The sequence below is a fragment of the Chlamydomonas reinhardtii genome, chromosome 10, assembly GCF_000002595.2.
Source record: "Chlamydomonas reinhardtii strain CC-503 cw92 mt+ chromosome 10, whole genome shotgun sequence".
In the NCBI taxonomy this organism is placed as follows: Eukaryota; Viridiplantae; Chlorophyta; class Chlorophyceae; order Chlamydomonadales; family Chlamydomonadaceae; genus Chlamydomonas; species Chlamydomonas reinhardtii.
In genome coordinates this window covers 1,762,138-1,770,470 of record NC_057013.1, presented here as the reverse complement: position 1 = coordinate 1,770,470, position 8,333 = coordinate 1,762,138, and the positions used below count along the sequence as shown (strand labels likewise).

Sequence of the window (8,333 nt, the reverse complement as noted above, 5' to 3'; positions counted from 1 at the left end):
GAGGGAGGGAGGGAGGGAGGGAGGGAGGGAGGGAGGGAGGGAGGGAGCGAGTGAGCGAGCAGAAGAAAGGGAGGGAGCGAGAGGAAGGGGGAGGGAGCTGGAGGGATCAGCGACGGGGAAGGGAGCGGGAGGGAGGGACGGCGGGATGGAATCGGAGGCATCAGCGACGGCAAGCCAGTCGGAAGGTTCTACGCTTTAACTTAGCGAGGGGGAAAGGGGGAGGAGGGTGGCGGGAGACAGGAGATGGACAACGAGCGCGGGGTAGCGACGATGAGGCTTGTCTCGCCCGCGCGCCTCGCTTCCCTCGACCCACTCTTACCCACTCCCCCCACCCACTGCACGCACGCACGCGTGCACGCAGGTGACGCTGCGCAGCAGTGTGTCCACTGTGGTCGTGACGTCGCTGGTGCTGGAGGGCTGGAGCAGCAAGCTGGACCCGGACGTGCGCATCCTGGACACCATGCGCGACATGCTGGGCACCGACAACTGGGCGGAGCGGCTGGGCGGCGTGGTGGACCGAGTGGTGGGCAGCGGGCAGCTGGGGGACGTGTAGGCGGGAGAGGGCGGAGGCAGGAGGCAGGCTGCGGCGCCACGGTGGTTCCCTGGGAGTCAGTCTGCGCTCACGGGAGGAGGCAGAGGAGGGAAGGCATGCAGGCAGCGCTGCGGCGGCTGGGAGCAGGCGAGTCCATGGGGCGGCATCTGGCTGGCGACACACGGGGCAGGCGGCGTGGGTGGGGTGGCTCGGGGCTGGTTGGCCGCCGGGCGCGGGGCTCGGCCTGCTTTACCGGCTTTTGCGGCCGGCCGCGGGGCTCAGTCTGCCCTGCCTGGAGGCTGAAAGCAGCGGACGCGGAGGCGGTGGCGGCGGCCAGGCGACGGCCGCCTTGGTCCACCCGGGCCGGGCGCGCGCAGCCGGAGGAGTGCAAGAGCTGCGCGTTTGGCGCGGGAGCTCGCAGTCGCAGATCGGGCGCGGGCGAGCAGCAGTTGACGGCAGGCCTGCCGATTTCAGGTGCAAAGTTGGTTATGAAGTCGGGTCACATCGGTCGGTTGCCACGGGTTGAGAGCAATAGCCTGTGGTGGTGGCCGCGGTTGGCTCGGGATCTGGGGTTGTTGCGTCATGGTTCTAAACGTGTGGGCGAGGTGTGAGTGCGGAATTTATGATGTGGGTTTCCGTCTGGCGGCTGGCGGCGTGTCCGATGTGGGTGTTAAAAGGTTTGGTCAATGGTACCGTTGTTGCTGTGGTTATATCTGTGAGGGTTTGCATATAGTTCAGTCGAGCGGGTGGTTGCTGAGGGTTGCAGTTTCAGGTGTATGCAAGGTGTGCACTTACCTCGTGAGGCGGATCGTGTGATCTGCGTGGTGACACGGTGCCCCGCGGTTCACAAGGGACATTGCTCAGCGGTGTGCGCCGGCCGCAGTTTTCAGGGAGAGTCCAGGTCCTGTGTGCCAACACCCACTTGTTCGTGCGTGCGGCAGTCTAGGGTAGCACTGCATGTGCGATCAACTGACATCAATTTTTGTGCAGCTTTCTTGTCAAGACCGCTGCCTAGAGGTGTGAACCAGTTGCGAGTCCGAATGACAATTCAATAGCGCGGTGTTTACGTCAGGGGTGGTTCACGTTGTGTGGTCATAGCAGGAGCTGCCGCAGCCAGGAGGCCGACCCGGGCCGGACAGTGCTGGACTGGCAGCTGTCCATAGAAGTCTGGAGGCAGATATTTCACTACAACCGTCCAAGCCCGTGTTGGAAGTGAGGTTAGGTGTCACAAAGGGGTGTGAGAGCCTGTGGAGCGTGTGGCGTGCTCGTTGCTGTGTTGGCGATTTAACAGTACGGAAATCTGGATCCTAGATATGCGGCACCGGCCCTCTTGTTCTGAAAGGAAGTCGAGCAGGCTTTGCGCGGTGGGAAGTTGCGATTCAGCGACGGATATTAAGGCCCCCCAGGCCCCCCTAGGCCCCACGCCTAGGCTGCACTGTGTCCCTGACATGCATCGACAGTGTCTGAGCACGAAGGCGACCGGAATCCTTTGTAGTTTCTGGTGTTGATCGAAAGTGCGTCTGTTTCTGGTGTAGATCTCTCCCTCGAGCTGCCATAGCCCCACCAAAAGACGAGGCACCTTTCTCTTCAGAGTTAGAATGCCGGGATGCTCACACCTCAAGCAGCGCCAGCCAACCTTGTGCTCCACCGCCTGCACCGGGTGCACCGGGTGTTACGGTAAGCGTCGATGGGACGGAACTCACGGAAGGGTGGGCACTTGTAGCTAGGCAGTCGGCGCCACGGCGGGCTAGTGGCGGTCGATAGCAGCGGAAACGCAGTCGGCCAGGGGTTACCCTGCTGGCCGCCCACCCTCCACATACCGCCCGGTCCGCCCCGTTCCTGAACATGCGGGATAGTGAAGCCGTATGCCGGGGACAGCCGGGCGGGCTAGCGCCTAGAATGGAAGTGAAAGGCAGTACGGCAGGGACAGCTTCGCTAGCTACGGTATGGTACTTCGAACAGCCGGAGTTTGTGCACGGACAGGCACAGAGAGGAACGGAGCACGTGGATGCGGATGGGTACGAACCGAAGGGGTGTGCCAAGGGTAGTGTTGTGCTGGTTCAGTTGTGCGTGAGCTTCATCCGGAGCATGATGCCCTCTGCACCCCTTGACGCCGGGTCCCCGCATTGCCGGGCTCCCTCTCCCGCCCCGTTCCTTGGACTCGCGGGACAGTGAAGTTCTGCGCAAACACCCTGCTTACACAGCGCCAAGCTATCAATAATCCACAGGTCATATCGTGGGACTGTTTCCGGACTAGCGACAAAGAAACCCTGGCCGACATGGACCGGCACATGGCCGCTATGCTTTCGCAATCAATTGATCACCAGTTATCAAACATGAGATCTTGAAACTTAAGGCGTTTTCAAGCTTTGAACTAGGGTCTTACGGAGCCCGGCCATTTCCAGGTGCCGCTGCCCGCCCGCACCAGCTATGGGCGTAGCTTCCCTCGACATCAGCAGCCCACAGCGCTGACAATGGGCTGGGGATGGCGATGGGCTTGAAAAGTGACAAAGGGATGGTTGCGTGGCGCCATCTCCTCTCTGCAGAAGGCTCTGCACGACTACGCAAGGCTTCCAGGTGATGCACAGCTGTGTACACAATGCATTTGACAAGGCGCGGGCTCCGACAATAGTTAGTTCGGTCCGGAAGGCCCGTCGCCGACCGCTGCAATGGAGCCCAATGCAGCTCCGCTTTTGCTCGCCGTCCGTGCCAGGCGGACAGCCCTGGCAGGTATGATTCCCTGGCTGCATACACAAACATTCAACTAAACAAACTATAGCTTTAAGCCTTGTCTGGCTCTATTCGGCGTAGCAGCCCCTTGCTGCAGACGAGTCCGGGCTTCGCCTCGGCTCTGCGCAATTATGCAAATGGCAGCCAGCTTCTCTATCTCTGGCGATTTTGCCTGTGGCCAGTCTACTGGTCACGCGACGTTCTGGCGGTGAGCCAAAGAACTGTCTGCGCCCGGGGATGGCGTTACAAGCCCTGGCGTTCTGAACGCTCCTTTCCCTCTAAATTGTTTCCAGGCTTGAAGAGAACAAAGTCTTCGAGGTAGCCCTTGCAAGACACTACGCGGACGTGGACAGGTGCGCCGAACTGAGCCTGCAGAAGTCTTGTACTGGGTAGTGAACGACGCTGATGTATACAGGTTCGAGCGCATCGCCTCTTATCTGCCAAACAAGACGCCTAACGACATTCAGAAGCGGCTCCGCGACCTCGAGGTGCGCACAACAATTGGTTTATGCCAATTGCTAGCGTTTTGTTCGTTCGACTCGCCGTTAGGCTTTTTCCGGCGCAACATCGACCAGATCTTTGCGGAGGCTTGAGCTATTCGCACCGGAACTCGCAGGACGACTTGCGACGCATCGATGAGGGGTGTAACGAGGGCGCCTCAGCTCAGAGCGCCCCCGCGGCGACCCCCGCACGTTCAGAGGACTCGGTAAGCGTGTCACAATGTTTCATCGCGGGTCGCTGCGTCTCCACACCGCCACACGGACGAAAACTTATAGTAACCCGTTGCCCTTGCCTTCCAGGCGCCGAACGCCAAGCGGCCAAAGACCGATGTGCCAGCCAACGGTGACCGTCGCAAGGGTGTGCCCTGGACGGAGGAGGAGCACCGGTTGTTCCTGCTCGGGCTCGCCAAGTTCGGCAAGGGTGACTGGCGTTCCATCGCCCGCAACTTCGTCATTTCTCGGACGCCAACCCAGGTAGGGACGCTCGATATCATTACACGTAGTTGATGCGGTCAGGCGCGGTCGCGAACGAGTGCTCTAGTGTTGACGTCAGATGCGGCATGCAACTCGAAGTTGGCTGCCAAGTGGGTTTCCAGAACGGCCATCCCGGTTCTTGGACCACAAGTTTTTCACTCACATATTTTCGCAAAGGGCCGAACCAGCGCTTGACCCTAGCTTACGAATGCGTGACATAATACTCGTCACCGCGGCCGTCGCTCGCCCCGCCAGCACCATCCCCACCCCCAGCTGGCTAGCTTACCCCGACGCATTGCACGCATATTTTCAACAGGTGGCGAGCCATGCGCAAAAGTATTTCATCCGCTTAAACAGCATGAACAAGAAGGACAAGCGCCGGGCGTCGATCCACGACATCACCAGCCCGACGCTGCCCGCCTCGGTGGCCAACCCCGCCCCGACCACGGGGCTAGCGCCTGCAGCGGCCTCGGGCAAGGCCACCTCGTCATTGGTGCAGGGCGCGACCTCCTCCGCCACCACTGCCACCTCGCAGCCCATGGCCGCCGCGGCGGCCGCTGCAGCGGCAGCCTTCCCCGCGGCTGCGCACGTCGCCGCTGCCGCTGCCGCGGCCGCCGCCGCCGCCACCAGCACCACCAGCGTTTTCGCGCAGCTGGCTATGCACGGGCTTGCCATGCAGCCGGTGATGCAGCAAGCGGCTGCGGCTGCGGCAGCAGCGGGCATGATGCCTCAGCTCAACGCGGCGGCCGCGGCCGCTGCGGCCGCCGGCATGCCGGCGCCCGTGCTTCCCAACGCGGCGCAGTACATGGTGCAGGTCTAAGCAGTTGCTGCGAGTGCATCGCTGGCTTCTCGGCCGGCCAAGGGCGGGGCCAGCTTGCAGTGGGGGCGGCGCATTGAACTGGGTGTGTGGAGCGGCCGCGGAGCGCGGGCTTGCTGAGACCAAATATGGTCCCAGCACTATGCCTACTGCGCTGCTGCGGCTGTTATGCGGGCAAGGAAAGTCTATTGCAGTTGAGAGAGGGCAAGAATGGTGGTCTTGCAAGAGTGAAAGTGAGTGAGCTACCATGCGTGTGTGAAGCGGCAGCGGGACCTAAAGCGTCTGGCAGCCGGGCGTGTGGGCAGCATCTTCATTTGGTTGTGGACGGAGGCATCGTTAGTCAGATATAAGGAAGCAAAACCGAGTGCTCGAGCGTGGTTGTGGTGGTCTGGTGAAGCGCTTTCAGCCGGCGCTGTTGTTCGGGAGACACGCACGAAGCATGTGTCCCCGATACTCAGCACGCGTGGCGGCTGTCCAGACCTGCCAGAGAGAGAAGAGGGAAGCTCGGGCCCGCGCCTGAGGCAACCCCTCGTTCTAATTGTTTGCGACGTCCCTCTGGCTCGAATTTTGAGTGTGGTTTCGTGCCTGCTGGACTTCCAGGGCTTTTTCTCAGGCTTGCGGTTTGCCGACATCGCTTAAACCTCAACTTACTAGTGAATGGAACCTTGCGGCTTTGACGGCGGCGGCCACAGGCGGCGTAACAGGCGCAACCGCCTGGGTTCGGGCCGTCGCGCGGGTGGTGTGTCCCTCCGTGTGACGGAGGGGCATGGGACGTGAGATGGGCGAATTCGATTTGTTGGTTGCAGTGCGACGCAGAGGCTACCGCTTCCGTCGAGCACTGTCGGGAGTTGTTGGCGTTGGGGTCATGTTTCAGCCTTGGTGCACGTCTGGGTTGTATATCAACACTGGGAGCTGGGCGTGGCCTGTGCCCGCCTGTGCCAGTCTGTGAGTTGTATATGGCCGCATCTGTGGTGATGGGCGGATGCGCGGCAAGGCCAATAGCGGCCTCGCGCCTGTGTCGCCAAGGCTTTGGTGTCCCCCAGATTTGTGCTTGGAGGGAGCATCGTGTGCGGTGCAGTTGGGTTGGTTGCCTGCGGTGACGGCATTACTGAGCGGTTCTTTGCCCAGCCTCCAAATCGGTGTTGCCGGTGCCTATATATTCGAAGAAGACCCAAGCAATTACGTTTGTTGCGTGTCAACGTGGTGGTGGAGAAGAGTAAACAAGGTCAAGGAGTTTTGGAGACGCGGTAGGTGCGCAACGATGCCGAGTCCATAGGCGTGGTTACGGCCTAATGCGCTGCTGCGCGGAATGACGTTGAGCACTGCTAAGCGCAAGTAGACGTTTGCATGCATGCCACAGCGGCGTCAGTGGCAGGGGCTGGGAGGTCTCAGGTCGTGAAGGAATGATCAGCTGAACAGCAGTCGGCCGGGGCATGTCGGTTGAGATGTAGCCGTCTAGGGGCGGGGGGGGGCACCAAGAAGCGTGGAGGTTGGAGGAACATCAAATTTTCCGGACGTTGACCCTAACTTTATGCGCGGGTCCTTGAACCTGCGAAGGATAAATCAGGCACGCATTTTTTGCGCGGCCGCGGGTGTTGCTGTATTTGGTTAGTTGTTGCCCACTTTGACGTGTTGACCATGACTGCGATCTGGAATGGCAAGCGGCTCCCGGTGTGTCCCAATGCTCCGTGTATCTTTGTATGTGATGCGCGCGTGGTGTCATGCGTGAGGACTGTACGTCTACTTGTATGCGTGATGAGTGCTTGCAAGGCGGTGGCAAGCGTGCTGCTGGCAAGGCGGAGGGGCGGCCCCCGGCGTACAACCATGCCCTTTGTCGGCACTGTGCCGGCCGCCCCGGAGCTGCCGGCTATTTGTGTGTAGGTGTAGGCGCCGAGGTGGGGGCAATGCCTGCGGCTGCCTGTGATGTCGCTGATCCCGTTGAGTGGGAAGTGTGCATTACTATGGGAGGCGCGCTGCGGGCACTCCTCGTTCGCTTTGGAGGACCGGATTGTACCCGGCTGCGTGTGTGTGAGGCCCCCAGCTTTGTGCTTGAGCGCTGTGGCTCACACGAAGGTCGGGTGCAACCAACCTAAATAAGGCCCCCCATTATGCTGACGTACTGGGTGCAATGCTTTTCGAGCGCGAGAGTCTGCACGGTCTGCCAGTTTAATTAGAGAATTAGAATTATTATTTGGGGGTGGTTTGGGGCAAGGAGCCGCATGGCGGGCGGGGGGCGGAAGGACCACGGATGAATCTGTGTGCATGTGTTCTGGCAACACTGATGCGAGTTCCTGACATGCCGGGGGACTGACCAGTTTCCCTCGTGATGTGTGCTTGGTGCGTAGCCCGTTTTGACTACAGGGCATTGGAGAAGAGCTTGAAATGTGTGTTTATTTCTAGTCGATGTTCGAGAGGCGCATGGTACTAGCATCACGCAGCAACACAGCGATGCGGCGCCGGTACAAAGGTGAGGCTGCCAAGTTACAGAGCTATCCGGTGTCGAGATGAGACGAGCGCAAGATGCGGGTATTTTAGTCGGTGCATCAATTTCGAGAGCGCATGCTGAGAGTACTGCATACAATTTCGGTGCTTCGCAAGATTCGAGAGTCATTTGGTCCGAGGGAAAGCAAGATTTTGTTGGGAGTTCGTCGCAGGAAGCATGGTAAGACACGTCACAGTGCTGTCGTGCCCCGCGCCCATGCCATCCGGACCAGACTGGACCAGAGATCAGCCATACCGTCAGCCAGGGAGCCTCCGGCCTCCCAGTCAGCCCCAGCCGGCATCTCCATGCCCAACCGCTATCGACCCAGCCCACTTCTTGTCCTGACGGCGCATCACTCGTAGCTGGTGCTGACGCTCCGACAGGTCAGATGCGGTACCGTATACAGCCTTACGGCTCTATGACTAAGCATCCTCCTGGGGTTGTCGGTCCGACGGCGAGGAACCCATGCCTGAGCAGACGCATTCGCACGGTCAAGGTTACCATGCAAACGAAGAAGAATGTGCGGGAAGAGCTCCACATTGTTCATGCATTCGGGTCGCCAGCCAGGGGGCGCATGTGCCCGTGATAAACAGCGGGATGTGCCTGTGCTGGGCGCAGCTGCCTTACCAGTGCTGCTGGTGCTGACGTGCGGCTAGATGCGGGCGGGTAGCCGTGGATTGGCGGGGCGGGCACGTGGCACGCAGCTGATGATGCGTTGTGAGGGGGAGCAGCCGCTGGCGGTGGCTGGCTGGAAGAAGTGAAGAGTGCAAGGCCTTGCCAGACTTGGAAGGAGCATTT

General features: G+C 60.5%; 2 protein-coding genes across 2 annotated transcripts in view; both read left to right on the top strand.

Moving 5' to 3' along the window:
• The window catches only part of CHLRE_10g430800v5 (uncharacterized protein), a 9,042-nt gene extending 6,962 nt beyond the window's left edge, over positions 1-2,080 (top strand). The window contains exon 12 of the mRNA XM_043066642.1: positions 362-2,080. Coding sequence (XP_042920039.1) covers positions 362-553 — 192 coding nt within the window. The 3' untranslated portion in view covers positions 554-2,080. The remainder of the gene's footprint in view (positions 1-361) is intronic.
• A 628-nt stretch (positions 2,081-2,708) lies between these two features.
• Positions 2,709-7,731, top strand: CHLRE_10g430750v5 (uncharacterized protein). Its single transcript, XM_043066641.1, has 6 exons — positions 2,709-3,470; positions 3,556-3,615; positions 3,678-3,750; positions 3,879-3,968; positions 4,063-4,236; positions 4,553-7,731. The coding sequence occupies exons 1-6, from the start codon at positions 3,400-3,402 to the stop codon at positions 5,054-5,056; spliced, it is 972 nt and encodes a 323-aa protein (XP_042920038.1). The 5' UTR covers positions 2,709-3,399; the 3' UTR covers positions 5,057-7,731.
• Positions 7,732-8,333: the final 602 nt, after the last annotated feature.

Bases quoted from the DNA above. Each gene is read 5' to 3' on its own strand.
- CHLRE_10g430750v5 (XM_043066641.1), top strand. From the start codon at position 3,400: ATGGCAGCCAGCTTCTCTATCTCTGGCGATTTTGCCTGTGGCCAGTCT. The intron at 3,471-3,555 runs GTGAGCCAAAGA...AATTGTTTCCAG, and splicing joins GGTCACGCGACGTTCTGGCG to GCTTGAAGAGAACAAAGTCT. The intron at 4,237-4,552 runs GTAGGGACGCTC...TATTTTCAACAG, and splicing joins TTTCTCGGACGCCAACCCAG to GTGGCGAGCCATGCGCAAAA.